The sequence below is a fragment of the Narcine bancroftii genome, chromosome 11 (assembly GCF_036971445.1).
Source record: "Narcine bancroftii isolate sNarBan1 chromosome 11, sNarBan1.hap1, whole genome shotgun sequence".
Taxonomy (NCBI): Eukaryota; Metazoa; Chordata; class Chondrichthyes; order Torpediniformes; family Narcinidae; genus Narcine; species Narcine bancroftii.
Genome location: NC_091479.1, coordinates 52,038,058 through 52,059,220, shown reverse-complemented (window position 1 = coordinate 52,059,220; position 21,163 = coordinate 52,038,058). Strand labels below are relative to the sequence as shown.

At 43.2% G+C, this 21,163-nt stretch overlaps 1 protein-coding gene across 2 annotated transcripts in view; it reads left to right on the top strand.

Moving 5' to 3' along the window:
• LOC138745768 (endophilin-B1-like) overlaps window positions 1–21,163 on the top strand; it is a 57,517-nt gene that overhangs the window by 21,018 nt on the left and 15,336 nt on the right. For both annotated transcript variants that reach the window (XR_011346496.1, XM_069903070.1), the window contains exon 4: window positions 13–154. Coding sequence is in view for 1 of the 2 variants with exons in the window: in XM_069903070.1 (XP_069759171.1) it covers window positions 119–154 (36 nt within the window). In the remaining variant the exon portion in view is untranslated. The remainder of the gene's footprint in view (window positions 1–12; window positions 155–21,163) is intronic.

Here is a 21,163-nt window from a genome sequence, read left to right as displayed (position 1 = left end):
GGTTTGTTTAAGTTTATAGAGGAGACGTTGGGTCAAGCTGGGAAGACAGAGGTTGGATGCCCATTTGGCGAATCGGCTGGGCAAAGCAGAAAGCACAAAACGAGGGACTGAAAAAATAATGAAGGAGACTGAAGTGACATTGAACCAAACCCAGGTAAAGAATTTAATTTTGTGCAGCGTACTTAAGAGACCAAACGATTTGGGCTTTTAGTGGTGACCTATTTAAATGAACACAATCTGACTAGAATAGAAATTTATGGAATGTTTGGAAGTTGCCACAAAAAAATGGAGCATATAAATTAGATGTTGTAATTAAGATAAATGAACAATACAATGAGTCTGGTCTCACAGTATCTGCCTCCCTCTACCGTATATCACCGTTAAACCTTCTCCCCAATATGAACCTGATGTCACAGTATAGGCCAGAATTTATTGTATATCACTGTTAAACATTCTCACGACAGTGAATCCGGTGTCAGCAGTATCTGTCCCAGTCTACTGTACATCACCATTAAACGTTCTTCGCACTGTGAACTTGTTATCACAGAATCTGCCACAGTTTAATGTACATCTCGTTAAACATTCTCCCCACTGTGAACCTGGTGTCAAAGTATCTGCCACAGTTTATTGTACATCACGTTAAACATTCTCCCCACTGTGAACCTGGTGCCACAGTTTATCGTACATCACTTTTAAACCTTCTCAGTACTGTAAACCTGGGGTCACAGTACCTGCCACAGTTCATTGAACCTGACTGTTAAACCTTCTCACGAATCTGAATCCTGTCTCATAGTTTCTGTCTCTGTCTATCGGACATCAGCGTTAAACTTTCTCCCCCCTGTGAACCTGGTGTAATAGTATTTGCCTCAGTCTACCGTCCATCACCGTTTAACATTCTCCCCACTGTAAACCTGGTGTCACAGCATCTACCTCAGTCTCCCATACATCACCCTTAAATCTCCTCCCTACTGTGAACCTGGTGTAAATGTATCTGCAATAGTGTTATATGCATCACTTTTAAACATTCTTCCCACTGTGAACCTGGTTTCACAATATCTGCCACAGTTTATCGTACATCACTTTTAAACCTTCTCAGTACTGTAAACCGGGTGTTACAGTACCTGCCACAGTTCATTGAACCTGACTGTTAAACCTTCTCACTAATGTAAAACGGTGTCACATTATCCTTGTCACACCTCCATACATCACCGTTAAAACTTCAACCCACTGTGAACCCGTTGTCCACAGTATCTACCACAGTTTATCGTACATCACTGACACAACTCCCCACTGTGAACATAGTGTCACAGTATATGCCTCTGTCTACCGAACATCACCATTAAACCTTCTCTCAACTGAGAAACTGGTGTCACCCGATCTGCCACAATTTATCCTCCATCAATGTTAAACATTCTCCCCACTTTGAACGCAGTGTCACAGTATCTGCCTCAGTCTCCCGTACAGGACACTTAAACCTTCTCCCCACTGTGAACCTGGAGTCACAATATCCGCCTCAATAGACCTTACATCACCCATAGACTTTCTCCCCAATGTGAACCTAATGTAACAGTATCTGCCTCAGTCTCCCATATATCACCATTAAACATACTCTCCACTGTGATCCTGTATATGCCAGAGTTTTTTTATACATCACTGTTAAACCTTCTCACTGCTCTGAACCCGGTGTCACAGTTTCTGTCCCAGTCTACTGTACATCAGCATTAAACGTTCTCCACACTGTGAACTCGGTGTCACATTATATGCCACAGTTTATTGTACATCTCGTTAAACATTCTCCTCACTGTTAACCTGGTGTCACAGTATCTGACACAGTTTATTGTACATTAATGTTGAACGTTTTCACTCCCATGAACCCATTGTCTCAGTATCTATCTCAGTCCACCGTACATCACCGATAAACATACTCCCCCCTGTGAAGCTGATGTCAGAGTATCTGCATATGTCTATCGCACATCACCATTAAACATTCTCCCAACAGTGAAACCAGTGTCACTTTCTCTGCCACAGTTTATCATACAGAACTGTTAAACGTTCTCCCCACCGTCAACCCGGTCCATGTCACAGCATCTGCCTCAGTTTCTCGTACATCACCAGTAAACCTGTGAGGCTGGTTTTACTGTACCTACCACAGTTTATTGTACATCACATTAAACCTTCTCCTCACTGTGCACTTAGAGTCATGGTATCTACCTCAATTCACCGTATATCATCATTAAATCTTCTCCCCACTGTGAACACAGTGTCACAGTATCTGTCTCAGTCTACCGTACATCATTGTTAAACCTTATTCCCCATTGTGCACCTGGTGTCACAGTATTTATCTCAATTTACCATACATCACCGTTAAACCTTATCCCCAATGTGAACCATTTGTCAAAGTTTCTGCCAGCGTTTATCGTACATCACAGTTAAACCTTCTCCCCACTGTGAACATGATATCATAGTATCTGCCTCAGTTTACCGTACATCACTTTTAAAACTTATCCCTACTGTGTACCTGGAGTCATGGTATCTACCTCAATTTACCATACATCACCGTTAAACCTTCTCCTCACTGTGAACACCGTGTCACAGTATCTGCCTCAGTCTACCGTATATCTCCTGTATATCTCAATTAACCATTTTCCCATTGTGAACCTGGTTTCACAGTATCTGACACAATTTATCGTACACTGTTAAACATTCTCAAAACTGCTAACCTGGCATCAAAGAATCTGCCTTACTCTATCGAACATCACTGACAAAACTTCTGCCCACTACAAACCCAGTGTCACCGTATCTGCATCAGTCTACAGTATATCACCATTAAAACTTGTCTCCACTGTTAATCTAGTGCCACAGCATCTGCTATATTGTTCATCAATGTTAAACCTTCTCACGACTGCTGGAAACCAGGTGTCACAGTATCTGCCTCAGTCTGCTGTACCTCACCGTTAAACCATCTCACTACTGTGATCTCGGTATCTGATTACATGCCTCAATCTTCTGTACATCACCATTAAACATTCTCCTCACTGTGAACCTGGTGTCACATTATCCACCACAGTTTATTGTCCATCACTGATAAACTTTCTCATTGCTGTGAACCTGGTGTTACAGTATCTTCCACAGTCTACCGTACATCACTGTTGATCTATCTCTCAACTGTTAATCCAGTGTCACAGTATTTACCACATTATATTGTACATCACTGTTAAACCTTTTCCCCACTGATGACCTGATGCCACAGCATCTGCTGTAATTTATTGTACATCACTGTTAATCCTACTAACTACTGCTGTGAAACCGGTCACACAGTATCTTCCTCATTCTTCCGTATAGCACCGTTTATCGCACATCTGTTTTGAACCTTCTCTCTTCTGTGAACTAATTTTCATGGTATCTGTCAAAGTTTACCATACATCACTGTTAATCCATCTCACTACTGTGAACGCGGTGTCACTTTATCTGACCCAGTTTAATGTACGTCACTTTTAGACCTTCTCCCTACTGTGAACCCAGTGTCACAGTATCCGCCTCAGTCTCCCGTGTATCACCATTAAACCTTCTCACCTCTGGGAACCTGTGTCACAATTTTTGCCAAAGTTCGTTTTACATCACTGATAAACCTCCCCACTGTGAACCGGGTGTTATAACAACTGTCTCCATGCACTGTACATCACCATTAAAGCTTATCCCCACTGTGAACCTAGTGAAACATTTTCTGACACATTTTATCATACAACACTGTTAAACCTCTCATTGCTATATAACCATATAACCATATACAGCACAGAACAGGCCAGTTTGGCCCCATTAGTTCATGCTGGAACAAATCCCCACCCTCCAAGTTCCATGGAGCAGCATCTGGTCCATACCCCTCCAATCCTCTCTCCTCCATGTCATTATCCAGTCTTTCCTTAAATGTAAATAACGTCCCTGCTTCACCCACCTCCGCCGAAAGCTTATTCCACATCCCAACCACCCTTTGCGTGAAGAAGTTTCCCCCTCATATTCCCCATAAAATTTTCCCCATTCAACTCAAACTATGGCCTCTGGTTCGAAAACCCCCACTCTTAATTGAAAAAGCCTAACCACGTTGACTCTGTCCCTTTTAAAATCTTGAACACCTCCATCAAATCCCCCCTCAATCTTCTACGCTCCAGAGAAAAAAGCCCCAGGCTGCTCAACCTTTCTCTGGAACTCAAACCCTGACATCCTGTCAACATTCTCGTGATCCTTCTCTGCACTCTCTCTATTTTGTTTAAATCCTTCCAATAATTTGGTGACCAAAACTGCACACAGTATTCCAAACTTGGCCTCACCAATGCTTTGTACAATTTCATCATAACATCCCAACTCTCGAATTCAATACTCCAATTTATGAAGGCCAACATTCCAAATGCCTTCTTCACCACTCTATCTACCCGAGTATCAACTTTGAGGGTACTATTTACCATAACTCCTAAATCCCTTTGTTGCTCTGCTCTCCTCAATTGTCTACCATTCAATGTATATGACCTATTTAGATTTGCCTTTCCAAAATGCAACACTTCACACTTATTCGTATTAAATGGCATCAGCCATTTCTCAGCTCACTCCTCTAGCTTTCCTATATCTCTTTTTAAGCTATGGTAATCTTCCTCACTGTCCACAATACCACCAATATTTGTATCATCTGCAAACTTACTTATCCAATTCACCACCCCTTCTTCCAGATCATTAATATATATAACAAACAACAGTGGACCCAGGACCGATCCCTGAGGAACTCCACTAGTCACCGGCCTCCAATTTCACAAACAATTTTCTACCACTACTCTCTGACACCTCCCATCCAACCATTGCTGAATCCATTTCACTACCTCCTTATTTATATCTAATGCCTCTACCTTTTTACCTAACCTCCTGTGGGCAACTTTGTCAAAAGCTTTACTCATCTAAATAGACAACATCCACAGTCTTCCCTCAATCAATCTTTTTTGTGAGCCCCTAGAAAAACTCCATAATGTTTGTTAAGCATGATCTACCCCTGACAAAACCATGCTGACTACTACCTATCAATCCCTGTTCTTCCAAATATTTGTAAATGCCATCCCTCAGAACACTTACCATTAACTTACCCACCACAGACGTCAGACTCACAGGTCTATAATTTCCAGGCTTACATTTGGACTCTTTCTTAAACAGCGGAACAACATGAGCCACCCACCCTCCAATCCTCTGGCATTACCCCCATGACCAGTGACATCCTAAATATCTCTGTTAATGGCCCCACTATCTGTACACTAGCCTCCCTGAGTGTCCTTGGGAATACTTTGTCCAGACCCAGAGATTTGTCCACCTTTATCTTTTTTAACACTGCCATCACTGCCTCCTCGGTTATCCTTATATGATTCATGACCTCCCCACTATTTTTCTTTATTTCAACTGGTACAATATTTTTTTCCCTAGTGAATACCGAGGAAAATAAATCATTTAAAATTTCCCTCATCTCCTCTGAATTCTCACTCAGCCTACCCTCCCTATCTACAAGGGGTCCAATTCTATCCCTCACTAATCTTTTACTTTTAACGTACCTATAGAAACCCTTTGAATTTATTCTTACTCTGCCTGCCAAAGCCTCTTTGTGCCTCTTTTTGGCCTTTCTAATTTCTTTCTTAAGATTTTTTCTCCACTCCTTGTCGTCCTCTTTCAATTTCTCATCACCCTGCTGTTTATACCTCTTGTACACCTTCCTCTTTCTCCTAACCAAATTTCTAATATTCCTCGAAAACCAAAGCTCCCTATGACTTCCAGCCTTTCCTTTGATCCTCACTGAGACACATCTACTCTGTACTCTCAAAATTTCTTCTTTGAATATTCTCCATTTTTCATTTACATCCTTTCCTGAAAGAATCATGTCCCACTCAATACTCCCCAAATCCATTCTTATTCCTTTGAAATTTGCTTTTCTCCTATCCAGAACCTCAACTTTAGGCCCTTCTTTGCTCTTCCCTAAAACTACCCTAAAACTAATAGAGTTGTGATCACTAGACCCAATTTGTTCTCCAACATTAACCTCAGACACCTGACCTATCTCGTTGCCTAACAGGAGAACCGTCCTGAGTCAGTTCCTCTACGTATTGATAAAGAAATCTATCTTGTACACATTTGACAAACTCAAGCCCATCTAGCCCTCTTACTGTATGGGTATCCCAATCAATGTGAGGGAAGTTAAAAGGTCCCATGATCACTTTCTTTCTTTGGCTTGGCTTCACGGATGAAGATTTATGGAGGGGTATGTCCACGTCTGCTGCAGGCTTGTTGGTGACTGACAAGTCTGATGAGGGACAGGCAGGGACAGTGTATTGGCAATGCCTGAAATAGGTATTGTATCCTTGGGAAAATGTTCATTTTAATACAGTTTATCCTTCCTATTAGTGTTAGTGGTAAGTCTTTCCAATGCTCTAAGTCGTCCTGTAATTTTTTCATTAGTGGATAATAATTGAGTTTATATAGATGGCCGAGGTTTTTATTTATTTGTATACCTAGGTATCATATTGTTTGCATTTGCCATCTGAATGGTGATTCTTTCTTAAATTTTGAGAAATCCGCATTATTCATTGGCATTGCTTCACTTTTATTTGCGTTAATCTTGTAACCTGACACTTCTCCATATTCCTTCAATTTCTTATGTAATTCTTTTATTGATATTTCTGGTTCTGTTAAGTATACTATAACGTCATCTGCAAATAAACTGATTTTATATTCCTTATCTTTTATTTTTATCCCTTTTATTTTATTTTCTGTTCTTATCAATTCTGCTAGTGGTTCTATAGCTAACGCGAACAATAAGGGTGATAATGGGCATCCCTGCCTCATTGATCTGCTTATGTTAAATTGCTTTGATATATATCCATTTACTGTCACTTTCGCCAATGGCCCCTTATATAGTGCTTTAATCCAATTAATATACTTCTCTGGTAAACTGAATTTTTGTAGTACTTTGAATAAATAATTCCATTCTACTCTGTCAAAGGCCTTCTTTGCGTCTAAAGCAACTGCTACTTTTGGAGCTTTATTCCCTTCTACTGCATGAATTAAGTTAATAAATTTACAAATATTGTCTGTTGTTCGTCTTTTTTTAATAAATCCAGTTTGGTCTAGATTTACTATTTTTGGTACATAGTCGGCTAATCTGTTTGCTAATAGCTTAGCTATTATCTTATAATCTGTGTTAAGTAAAGATATTGGTCTATATGACGCTGGTGCGAGTGGATCTTTCCCTGTCTTTGGTATTACTGTAATTATTGCTGTTTTGCATGAATCTGGTAAGCTTTGTGTTTTATCAATCTGGTTGATTACTTTCAGGAGGGGAGGAATTAATAAATTTTTAAATGTTTTGTAGAATTCTATTGGGAATCCATCCTCTCCTGGTGTTTTATTATTCGGTAGTTTTTTTTATTATCTCTTGTATTTCTCCTATTTCAAATGGTTCTGTTAATTTATTTTTTTTACTTGATGCCAATACCATTCTCTTAGTTTGTTCTGTCTTAAGCTGCCATGGTAGAATTTTGTGCGTTTTTTTCTCCTAGTTCATAATATTTCTGTTTTGTCTTCATTATGTTCTTCTCCACCTTATATGTTTGAGTGTTTCATATTTTATTTTTTTATATGCCAATTCTCTTCTTTTAGTTGTGTCTTCCTTCATTGCTAATTCTTTTTCTATATTTACTATTTCCCTTTCCAACTGCTCTGTTTCCTGATTGTAGTCCTTCTTCAACTTGGTTACATAACTTATTATTTGCCCTCTAATGAACGCTTTCTTTGTGTCCCATAGTATAAACTATCTTTCACTGATTCTGTATTTATTTCAAAGTACATTTTAATTGGTCTTTCAATGAATTCTCTAAAATCCTGCCTTTTAAGTAGCATGGAGTTTAAACTCCATCTATTCATTCTTGGAGGGATGTCCTCTAACTCTATTGTCAATATCAAGGGTGAATGATCCGATAATATTCTAGCTTTATATTCTGTTTTTCTAACTCTGTCTTGCATGTGAACTGATAACAGGAATAGGTCTATTCTTGAGTATGTTTTACGTCTACCCGAATAATATGAATATTCCTTTTCCTTTGGGTGTTGTTTCCTCCATATATCCAAAAGTTGCATTTTTGCATCGATTTAATTATAAATTTGGTTACTTTGTTCTTTCTGGTAATTTTTTTTTCCCAGTTTTATCCATGTTTGAATCTAAATTAAGGTTGAAATCCCCTCCTATTAATATGTTCCCTTGCGTGTCTGCTATCTTCAAAAAATATCTTGCATAAATTTTTGATCTTCTTCGTTAGGTGAATATTCATTGAGTAAATTCCAAAACTCCGAATATATCTGACATTTTATCATTACATATCTCCCTGCTGGATCTATTATTTCCTCTTCTATTTTAATTGGTACATTTTTACTGATTAATATAGCTACTCCTCTAGCTTTTGAATTATATGACGCTGCTGTTACATGTCCTACCCAATCTCTCTTTTTCTTGTGCTCCATTTCAGTTAAATGTGTTTCTTGCACAAATGCTATATCAATTTTTTCTTTTTTCAGTAAATTTAGCAGTTTCTTCCTTTTGATTTGGTTATGTATTCCGTTAATATTTAAAATCTTATAGTTTAACGTAGCCATTTCATACTTTGTTTATCTTTCCTTTCCATTTCCTCATCATCACCTTTCCTTCTTATCCATTTCTGCTTTCTTGTTTTGAACACTTTATAAGACAACATTTCTAAAACATCAAACATTTCCCTTATTCTCCTATCTAAAATTTCTTTAACCCCACTATCTCCTCTCCTTCCTGAGTTGCCCTTTATCCCTTGTCGGGCAACCACATCTCCCCTCTCCATTTGGATTTGCGAATTTACTCGCAAGCATCAACTGATTTTGCAGTGACCTTAACTCCTCCCCACCCAGCCCCCCCGAAAAGATTTTAATTTTCATATATAACAAAGGTCACTCTCTTAATTCCCTCCTTACTTCCTCTCTTCCCTTTCTTTCTACATGTCTTCATCTCTCTGTCTTGTAGTTGTTCTGCAAATTTTTGTGCTTCCTCCGGATCCAAGAATACTCTGTTTTGCTGCCCTGGAATAACTATTTTAAGAACCGCTGGGTACTTTAGCATAAATTTATATCCTTTTTTCCATAGGATCGCTTTTGCTGTATTAAACTCTTTTCTCTACTTCAGGAGTTCAAAACTTATGTCTGGATAGAAAAAAAAAATTTTGACCTTTGAATTCCAGTGGCTTTTTGTCTTCTCTTATTTTCTTCATTGCTTTCTCCAATATATTTTCTCTTGTTGTATATCTTAGGAATTTTACTAAAATGGATCTTGGTTTTTGTTGTGGTTGTGGTTTAGGGGCTAGTGTTCTATGTGCCCTCTCTATTTCCATTTCTTCCTGTAATTCTGGTCTTCCTAGGACCCTGGGGATCCAATCTTTTATAAATTCTTTCATATTCTTGCCTTCTTCATCTTCCTTAAGGCCCACTATCTTTATATTATTTCTTCTATTATAATTTTCCATTATATCTATCTTCTGAGCTAACAGCTCTTGTGTCTCTTTAACTTTTTTATTAGATTCTTCTAATTTACTCCATTTCCACGGCTGTTTCTCGTTCTTCCACCTTGTCCACACTTTTTCCTATATCTGACATGACCATCTCTATTCTATTCATTTTTTCTTCTGCACTTTTAATTCTTATTTTTATTTCACTAAATTCTTGTAATTGCCATTTTTTTACTGATACCATATATTCTTTAAAAAATATATATATCCATTGTCTTGCCTTTCCCTTCTTCTTCCATTTCTCTGTGTTCTTCTTCTTCTTCTTCCTCTGGGTTGGTCATCTGTTGTTTTCTTGTTTTCTTTTTACCCACTTCTTTCTTGTTCTCGTTGTTTTCTGTGTTCTCTTCCTGTTGCTGTGTTGCAGCTGTCATCCTCAGCTGTGGAGATCGACTCTTCAGCTGGTCCCCCCTCCCTTCAGTGTGTTTTTTTACATGCGCAGTTGCGCACTTTTACTTGGCTCCGCGAGGCATTTTTGTAGTCCCGAGCTCGGGACTTCCACCGACCTGATGGTGCGGGCTTCTCTCTCCGCGGCGGGCCTCCTCGGACAGGTAAGGCCTTCACCTTCTTCTTCTGAAGTCTTTTCTTCTTCTCTTCTTCCCGTTGCTTTCGACTTTTCTTTCTTCGCTGCCATTTTCTTCCCAACTTTGCTTTCACTTTGTTTTAATTTTTATGTTTGTGCCTTTGTGTTTTGTGTGTTTTTTTAAAACTTTTCCGGAGAGGGCTGGAGTTCCCTGACCAGCCACTACTCCATCACATGACTCCTCCCAAGTGATTTCTTTAAGCAGTCCTTATACCTCTTCTTTGGTGCACCTCTGTCTCGGTGGCCAGTGAAGAGCTCACCATAGAACACGATCTTGGGAAGGCGATGGTCTTCCATTCTGGATCACTACCTTATGTTTATTACACAATTATGCTATCTCCTTACAAATTTGTTCCTCCAATTTTCTTGACCCATTTGGTGGTCTATAATATGCTCCTATTAGTGCCCTCATGCCTCCTCCACCCCTCAATTCTACCCAAACAGCCTCACTGGACGATCCCTCCAAACCATCCTGCCTCATCACGGCAGTAATGTCCTCCCTCACAAGCAGAGCAACTCCTCCCCCTTTTTTTTACCCCCTGTTCTTCACATCTAAAACATTTGTATTCTGGAATATTGAGTTGCCAGGCCTGTCCCTCCCGTAACCAGGTCTCACTAATTGCCCCCACATCATAATTCCAAGTGCCAATCCAGGCTCTAAGCTCATCTACCTGTCACTCTGCTTTTTGCATTGAAGAACATGCATTTCAGTATCTGTCTCAGCCCACTGGACAACAACATTAAACCTTCTCCCCACTGTCAAACTGATGTCACAGTATCTGACACATTTATTGGACATCAGTATTAAACATTCTCACTACTGTGAAACAGGTATCACTGGATCTGCAACATTGAATCATGTATCACTGTTTAACCTCCTTCCCACTGTGAACCTGGAGTCAAATTATCTGTCTCAGTCTACCATACATCACTGTTGATCTATCTCTCAACTCTGAATCCATTGTCACAGTATTTGCCACATTATAACATATATCACCATGAAACCTTTTCCCCATTGTTGACCTGATGCCACACCATCTGCTGTAGTTTATTGTACATCACTGTTAAACCTTATCTCCACTGGAAACCTGTTTTCAGAGTTCCTGCCCCAGTTTAACATACATCACTGATAAACCTTCTCCCCACTGAGAACCCGGTGTAACTGTGTCTGCTTTAGTCTGCCGTACATCACCATTAAACCTTCTCCCAAATGATAACCTGGTGTCACAGTATCAGCCAGAGTTAATCGTACATCAATATTAAACCTTCTCATTTCGGTGAACTCATTTTCATGGTATCTGCCAACATTTACCGGACATCACTGTTAAACCTTCTCACTACTGTGAACCCTGTGTCATAGTATCAGTCTCAATCTACCGAAAATCACCGTTAAACCTTCTCCCTAATGTGAACCCACTGTCACAAAATCTGCCTAATTCTACTGTACATTAATGTTAAACCTTCTACCTACTGTGAAACCGGTATCACTGTATCTGCAACATTGAATCGTATATCACCATTAAACCTCTTTTCCACTGTGAACCTGGTGTCACAGTATCTTCCCCAGTTTATCTGACTTCACTGATAAACCTTCTCCCAACTATGAACCCGGTGTCACAATATCTACCTCCGTCTACCATATATCACCGCAAAATCCTCTCCCCACTGTTTACCCAGTTTCACAGTATCTATCTCAGTCAACCGTACATCAGCATTAAACCTTCTCCCAACTATGAACCCGGTGTCACAATATCTACCTCCGTCTACCATATATCACCGCAAAATCCTCTCCCCACTGTTTACCCAGTTTCACAGTATCTATCTCAGTCAACCGTACATCAGCATTAAACCTTCTCCCCACTGTGAACCCAGTGAAATAGTATCTGTCTCAGTCTCCCGAAAATCACCATTAAAATTTCTCCCCACTGTTAAATCTGTGTCTCTGTATCTGCAACAATGTATCACATGTCACCTTTACACCTCCTCCACACTGTGAACCCGGTGTCACAGTACCTGCCACAGTTCAATGAACCTCACTATTAAACTGTCTCACTAATGTGTACCCGGTTTCACAGTATCCATCACAGTCCACCGTACATCTCCGTTAAACCTCCTCACTACTGTGATCTCATTGTCACAATATCTGCCATATCTACCGTACATTACGTTAAACGTTCTCCCCAATGTGAACCATTTGTCACTGCTTCTACCATAGTTTATCGTACATCACTGTTAAACCTTTTCATTGATGTGAACCTATTGTCTCAGTATCTATCTCATTATCATTAAACCTTCTCCCGACTGTGAACCTGGTGTCACATTATCTGACACAGTTTATCGTACATTAGTGTTAAACCTTCTCACTGCTGTTAACCCAGTGTCACAGTGTTTGTGACAGTTTTTCGTACATCTCCGTGAAACATTCTCCCCACTGTGAAGCTGAGGTCAGATTACCTGCCTCAGTCTGCCAGATACAGCACCGATTGCTCTCAGCTAAAGGTGCTGTAGTTGAGTTCGGGTAAGCATAGGTGTCTGCTCAAGGAGACTAGCGGTTGCCTTTGCCGTTCAATGAATTGCTCCAGTGCGCCCCCTACTGCTGTGCTGGAAGCATCTATTGTGAGAGTGGTGGGTGTCTCTGGCCTGATGTGTGTCAAAAGGGTGGTGTTGGTCAGTGCGTCCTTGGCCCTCTGGAACACCTCCAAATCCTCATTGTCCCAGGTAATGTCTTTACCTTTCTCCGCATGATGTGAGCCACTACCAGTATGAATTGGTTATAAAAATTAATTGTTCTGGTGAATTCTTGCAGCTCCTTCATTATGGGGGGTTTGGGGAAGCGCTGAACAGCCTCTACCTTTTCAAGCAGGGGCTTAGTTCTGTGCCTGTTGATTTGATGCCCAGGAAGTCAAACGTTTCCAGCCTGAACAGGCACTAAGTAAGGTTTATAGTAAGTCCAAATTCTTGCAGCCGGGCACACAGTCGCCTTAGGTGGCCTCTGTTTAGCTTCAATGCCACCACTTTGATATCTTGTGGTTACTGCCACCCTCTGCTGTTGGAGAATATATTCCTTGGTCTCAGCCCCTCAATGTGACTAAGAGCCCCTTAAATGCTCCTAATGTTTTGGCCTTCACCCCTGGCAAGGCATTCCTGACACCCACAACTCTGTGTAGAAACAAGTACCTCTCATATTGCCCAAATCCTTCCTCCCTTTGCTTTTGTCAGATGCCTTCTAGTGTTTGCTACTCCCATCTGGGTTTCAGGCAGACCGAAGGACATCTTTCACTGAGTTTCTGGTTTTCCAGCAGTTCTGGATGTCTGTCTCTGGATGCTCTGCTCCGTGGACCACCCCGCAGTATCCCATCAAGTCCTGGAGTCTCTGTGTCAGCAATTCTCTACTGACCACTGCCTGACAGACTTGTGGTCAAAAGTGTTTGTCTATGAAACCATTCCCAGGAAGGTGATGGGGTAAAGTCCTGCTGACTGGGTCATTGAGCGGCACCAGGGCCAGACCACTCTTTCGCAATACCTGAGCCAGGTAGAACCTCAGCACATAGCGCCATTTGGTGCCCTTGCACTTTGGTTCCACGCACAGCCACACACAATGATGGCCATGCTGGTTACACCCTTGTCCACATTGATTGAACATACATGGTCCTTCTCCAGACTCTATCCATTTTGGACCCCCACATGAATAGGAAATCTGCTTTGGGAATTGCTAGGGTGGAGGTGTGGGGATGGGCCACACCTGACCCACGTGCAGCAGTACCGAGAGTTCCTTGCACCTTGCAACTGATGATCAGATTTTATCCGATTGACAGAGTTGGGCATCTCTGTGGTTCTCCCTGTCTCCTGGAGCTGGGGGTCTCTGTACTGCTCCCCATCTCCTTGAGTTGGTGCTTTGTTCTCCACCAGCCCCACAAGACAACCAAGATCTTTGGATGGAGGGCAGAGGTGCAGAAAGATCAGTGAGAACACGGGTAGTTTCAACAGTGTGGGGTCCATCCAGGTGCCTGATAACAGGAGGAAACCATGGGGGAAGGAGAATGCAGGACATTCATTAGCAAGACATTGTGAGAGAGTGGATTCCTCGAACTTTTGAGGGGAGAAGGTGCTGATCGATCCATTGGTTTAGGTGGGGCAGGGTATAGACATGGCAGCTGACTGGAATTGTCAGCGGGATACTGAGACTTGGGAGAGGAGGGGAAGGAGGGTGCAGGAGTGTTCTGACGAGAGAGTGCTGAGGGAGAGGCAACATGGGTGGAACCGCAAGGCAAGGGACCCCTGATTGTTTGCAGGGATGGGGGTTTGTAAATAGATATCTAGCACAGAGCCTCTTTGTCCCCCTGCCATCAGGAAGAAGATATAGAGGAATAAAAGCAGGACAGCCAGGCAGCTTCTTCCCACAGGCCATGAGATTGACAAGGCAACATGAGCTGGTTGGGAGCAAAGAATGAAAAGGGGGAGAGCAGGAGCCTGTTTCAGTATTGTCTATCTGGACCAGCCTTTTGAGTTCAAGCTTAAAAAAACCCAACCATTTTTTAATTTAATCATAACGGTACAGAATGAATCAAGAGACAAGATGTCTGTCCAGCAGCGAGCATCGAAGGCTCTTCCTGAAACGGAGGTTCTGAAACCACAGGGAGGTTCTGGCCGGAATGAGGCCCGACTACTGCTAGAAGGAGGAGAGAAGAAACAGGGATAATGTAGGGGAAGGGGTGGGGAAGGGAGGGGGTAGAGATACCTTCCTCCATTCACCTCCCCTTTCCTCCACCCCTTTCCCTGTCCTGGGTAAACTTGTACCTCTCACTTTGTTCGTTTTAGATTGGTCACAGTGTTCGAGCTACCGAAAGAAAACAGACATCCACACCGAGAGCATTTCAGTTTAAATAAATGTTTATTACAAATTCAAAAGCTGATTTCAAACTAAATTATGCAAGCCCTTCCCAATTATACTCATCAATGCCTGGACTGGTCCCAACTGCCGAAGCAAGGCAATGACTGCACACTTGTAATAGGTTGTCGGGGCGCTGGTTGCAGCTTCTCCACCTCCCTCGACCGGGACGTTAGCTGGACTCTAGAAGTTCTTCTTGCTGAAAGATGTTGTCACCTCTCGGAGAGTCTCAAACTTCAGCAGCGGGACCATGGCTTATATTACCCAAAAACTGCTTACCCAAGCATCAATTCCCAGCGCAGTAAGAAAGATAAGCAAGCAAGCTTGCAAGTTAGGCTTCTAACAAATAACATAATTTTCAGCTTATCACTTTGAATACAATGGTTTATTTTGCATCAAAGCTAGGCCTCTGACAGTCTGTGACCAAAACAAGCAGGAAGATTAAATGTTCTTGGTACACAGATGTCCTTTTGTCAGATAACTGCATCTCTGGCCCCTTGGTGGAATTTAGCTTAAGTCTGCTGATTCTAAAAAAACAAGCAGGTTCTCAGTCTTGCAGAAGCAATGGTTGCAAAAGTAAAAAAAAAACACGGTTTTAATCTTCCATTACATTCCCCTCCCCATTCCCCTGCCCATTATCCTCCCCATTTCCTTCCCCCACTCGCCTCCCGCTTCCCCTCCCCCTTCCCATTCCTCTACTCCTATCTCTAACCCCTAACAAACCCTAATCCTAATCCCAGCACATGTCTCATAACCCTAACCATGATGTTAACTCAATCCCGGCCCTAACCCTTACTCTCACCCAACCCAAGCCTAAACCCTACCCCTATCCCCTACACCTATCTCTTTCCCCAAACCATACCCCTTACCACTATCCCATACCCACACCTCCAAGCCTACCCCTTACTCCTACCGTTACCCCCTTCCATTACCCCCTTTCTCCTACCCCCTTCCCCTACCACTCCTTCCCCTAGGTTAGGGTAGGAAGGGGAAAGGGGGAGGGGAAGGGGAGGTGAAGGGAGGAGGGCTGGGGTTAGGGCATAGGTGTGAGGGAAGGGGAAGATAAGCAGGAGGGGTTTGGGATGGATAAGGGGTAGGGGAGAAAGGGGGCGTGGGTGAAGGGACATGGAAGATGCAGGGAATGGGGTTGGCAGGGCCAGAGGGAGAAGAAGGGGAGAGATTCAGGCCATCATGATGTTGTCCGTCCTCTATTCAGCTGGGATGCGAGGTTCTTCTGGACTCGTGTCTTGTCTCTGAGATCGCTCCTTCTCCTGGGAAGAGAAATACGAGTGATAGAGATGCTGTCTCCGAGGCCTGATCATAATGATTTTGGAGGGTCCCAACTCTTCCCACATCACCCCCTCCCTACCCCTACATACTAGGGCCTTTCCACTTCCCCTGCTTTACCTGAGGAAGTGTGTTTTGGAGAAAACCACGATCTATCTCTGCAGAGCTCAGAGCACCGTGTCCCCATCAGGCAACACCCTGGTTCACACTACATGGCACCAAGATCCTGGACAAATCATGGATGGATCAGTCGAGTCCCTTCAGCTGACCCATCTGAACCTACCCCACAACAATATTACCCTTCCCTCCCTCACACCAGTACCCTCTGTTTTTCTTTTATTCCTGTCCCCATATTAAAATCTTTTTTATGCCTTTTTAGACCAGCCTCCTTTAAATCAAATATTATAACAATTAATATCAAATCACAATGTTCCAGTGTTTACAAATATATGTTGATAACATATAAAAAAGAAAAGAAAGGAAAAGAAACTAAAATACAACTGTAGCTCTGTTACTGAATGACCTCACAACCAGACGGGTTGAGTTTAGTGAGCAAAAACTCCTTTATTCAGGTCTGCCTGGCTGGTCTTATGCTCCCAGCCCGGACCTGGCTGAGAAGCACACCGGGGGCCGCAGGTTGAGGGCTTCTGAGTCTGGTGCCGAGGTCGGGGAGAAACCCCCGACAGTGCCATTTTGGCTGGATGCTGCACTACGTGCGTAACATGAGGGGCTGGATCGTCTGCCTCAAGGCTTGCTGCCTCACATCCCCCACAGAACCAGCGCCAACAGCCTTTTTTGCCGGGAGGCCTCGCTTCTTGGGTTGAGCCGCGACCACTGGCTCGTTGGGGTCGAGGTGTGCTGTCTTTAATCTGTCCACAGTAAACAGTTCCCTCTTATCACTGATGTCTGGTGTGAAAGTGGATCCCGAATGCTGCATGACTCTGTACGGCCCTTCATATGGTCTTTGAAGGAGTCACTGGGGATGTAAGAGGCCTGTGTGTTATGTCTGGGCAGTGGTGGGGGTGTGAAGGAGTCCAATTGGGCCCATAGGCGGAGAAGTAAACTGTGTGGTAAGTGTTGCAGGTTGTGAGGTTCATTGAAAAAACTCACCAGGCAGGGCTAGTGGTTTACCGTAGACCAGATCAGCAGATGACAACTGCAGGTCTTCTTTGGGTGTCGAGCGTTCTGCCACCATATGAACCTTGGACCTGATGGAAGGATGGAAAAGGTCGTGGATATGGTGAAGACTTGCCTGCACCACTGCTGGGGAACCACTGGTCGCAGGGTGCTCATCACTGAGAGGATTCGGGAGGATCCCTGTACCTCCAAATATCGCAGGCCCATGATGGTAGTCCTGAAGGCCTGCATCTCCTCGTCAGACTTCTGATCCGGGAAAAGCTGGTTGTAGTCTAGTCTGGGTATCAGCGAGCAAATGGCCGGTTGGGAGAGCGCTTCAGTCACCACATTGTCTTTCCCTGCCTTGTGCTGAATGTGGGTGGTGAACTCCAATACAAAGGACAGGTGACGGTGTAAGTGGGCCGACCAGGGATCTCTAGCTATAGTGAGAGCCTGAGTGAGGGGTTTGTGGTCGGTATAAATTGTGAAAGGCCTCCCCTCCAAGAAATAGCGAAAATGAGGCACACCAAGGTACATGCCCAGCAACTCAAGGTTGAAAGCACTATACTTGCGGTCTAGCGGATGAAGAAGTTGGCTAAAGAATTCCAGTGGTTTCCACTGTCCATTAACCTGCTGCTCCAAGACAGCACCAATGGTAGTGGCAGAGGCATCGATGGAGAGCACCATTGGAAGGTCGGTACGTGGGTGGAGGAGCAGGGTAGCCTTCATGAAGGCAACCTTCGTGGCTTTGAATGCCCTGGAGTCCAGGCGAGTATCTTGTCCTTGGCGAAGAGTGGCTGCATGATGTGTGCAGCTCCAGGAATGAATCGGTTATAGAAGCTGACCATACCTGCAAACTCTTGTAGCCCCTTGAGGTTGTCCGGGCATGGAAAATCTCTGATTGCAGTGACCTTCATAGCAGCTGGTGTAGCTCCTTCGGCCATGATGATGTGGGCCAGAAACTGCATGGACTCTTTCCGGAACTGGCATTTGGCCAGGTTGATTGTTTGGCCAAATTCAGCCAGTCGGGAGAAGAGGGTTTGCAGGTGAGACTTGATTTGTGCCCAGTCTCTGCTGGCGACAAGAATGTCATCCAGATAAATGAACATGAAATTCAAATCCCTGCGCACCGTATCCATGAAGTGCTGGAAGGTCTGGGTGATGTTTTTGAGCTCCAAAGGCATGCATAGAAATTCGAACAAGCCGAAGGGGGTGATGATAGCCATTTTGGGGATGTCCTCAGGCTACAATGGGATTTGATGATACACGCGCACAAGATCGACCTTGGAGAATAACCTCGCGCCATGCAGATTGGGCGTAAAATCCTGAATGAGAGGGATGGGGTAACGGTCAGGTACTGTCGTGTCATTAAGCCATCGCTAATCTCTGCAGGGGCGCAAGCCACCGGAGGCTCTGGACCAGGTGGAGCGGCGAGGCCCCAGTTCCTGCAGATGCGAGAACACCTCTTTCGCTATCTGGAGCTTATCTGGCAGGTTTAACAGTAATGTACAATAAACTGTGTTAGTTACTGTTACACGAGGTTCACAATGGGGAGAATATTTAACAGTGATATACGGTAGCGTTTGGCAGATACTGTGACATCAAGTTCACAGTAGTGAGAAGGTTTAACAGTAATGCATGATAAGCTGTGGTAGATACCGTGATACCAGGTACACAGTTGGAACAAGGTTTTATGGTGATGTAATATTAACTGTGGCAGATAAAGTGACACCAAGTTCACATTGGGGAGAGGTTTATGGTGATGTACGGAAGACTGACGCAGATACGGTGACACCACATTCACAATGAGGAGAAGTTATATCAGTGATGTACAATAAACTGTGGAATATACTGTGACTCCAAGTTTACAGTGTGGAGAAGGTTGAACTGTGATGTATGATAAATGGTGGGAAAAACAGAGAAAAATGGGTCAACGTGGGGACAATGTTTAACGGTGATGTACAGTCGACTTTGGCAGAAACTGTGACACCGTCTTCACGGTATTGAGAAGGGTTAACAGAGATGTGCGTTAGAATAAGGCAGATTATATGACTCCTGGTTTACAGTCATGAGAAGATTTTAAAATGATGTACAATAAACTGTGGCAGATACTGTGAAATTTGGTTCACAATGGGGAGGAGGTTAATGGTGATGTACAGGAGACTATGTAGATATGTTGATACTGGGCTCAGAGAAGGAAAGAAAAGCTTTATTGGTGATGTATGGGAAACTGAGGCAGTTACTGTGACACTGGGTTCATAGTGGGGAAAATGTTTAACAGAGCTGTCCGATAACCTTTGGCGAACACAGTGACACCAGGTTCACATGGAGGAGAATGTTTAACGGTGATGAACAATAAATTGTGGCAGATACAATAACACCAGGCTCACATTGGGGAGAAGGTTTACTGATGATATACGGTAGACTTTGGCAGACTCTGTAACACCAAGTTCACAGTAGTGAGAAGGTATAATGGTGATTTACGATAAACTATGGCAGATACAGTAAAACCGGTCTCACACTGGGAAGAAGGTTTAATGGTGATGTGTGGTAAACTTAGGCTGATACTTTAACACCAAGTTAACAGGGGGAGAATATTTAATCTTGATTAAAGGTAGACTGAGGCAGAAACTAAGAGACAGGATTCAGAGGAATGTGAAGGTTTAACAGTGATTTACTATAAACTGTGTCAGATACTGTGACAAGATGGCGCAGAGGGTAGACGTGTGGTTCGACCCTTCCCCAGTTAGACTATTAAATGCTCAATTTTAAAAGTTGTAAAAGTGATTAAAAATACTGTTTTTAGACTTTGGAATAGTGGAGGAATGAAATAGCTGCAAATGTGAAAAAAAGTGAAAACTCAGTTACACAAAAAATAACCTTAGAAAAGTATTGAAGAATCGAGGCCTAGTTCAAGTTGAAGCAACGGAGTAGTTGACTGGAGTCCCCAAGCCTCAGAAGACTCCTGCCCGGCTTAGTATTACAGCGCCGCCATCTTGTGCAATCACAAGATGGTGCAGGCTCAGCGATGAGTTCAGTCGGTTTCAACTCACGTGCTCGTTAACTCAGGCGCGAGGGCGGGCCAGCTGAGTGAGGACAGGCCTGCGTGCCTGCAGCATTGCCTGGTGGTCTGGGGGTGTACAGTGTAGCGTTGGAATACGCACCTGCGCGGTGGGTGGCCCTACCAGGCATGCGCCACGCATCGAGGGTCCACGAACCTTTGGAGAAGGTGTGGGCTATGGGGAAGCCCGAGCGATGGCCAGCTGACGAGGTAGGCATGCTGTTGTCGGGTGTCCAGACCCGCAGCCGCACTGGAAGAGGACCTACTGCTTTGGAGGAAGAAGAGAGCTCAACTTCATTTGAGTTTGAAGAACTGGGGACTGAGGCAAAAGACGGTCGGTCTCAAAGGGAGGTGATGGATCATGGACTGGATCCTGTGTTTCCAATTCTGGAAGGGATTGCTCAGCTCATGGAAGATATGGCAAATATATCAGTGCAGATGACTCATCAGATGACTCAAGGATTTTTGGAAATGAAAACTCAAATGAACACTGTGTGTGAAGAAATAACTTTTATGAAGCAAGATATTAATGTAGTTAAGAGTGATGTTACGAGATGGACACGATCAGTGGATACTGTGCAAGATCATTTTAAAAAGATTGAGGAGGCTTTCTTGAATGCAAGAGTCAA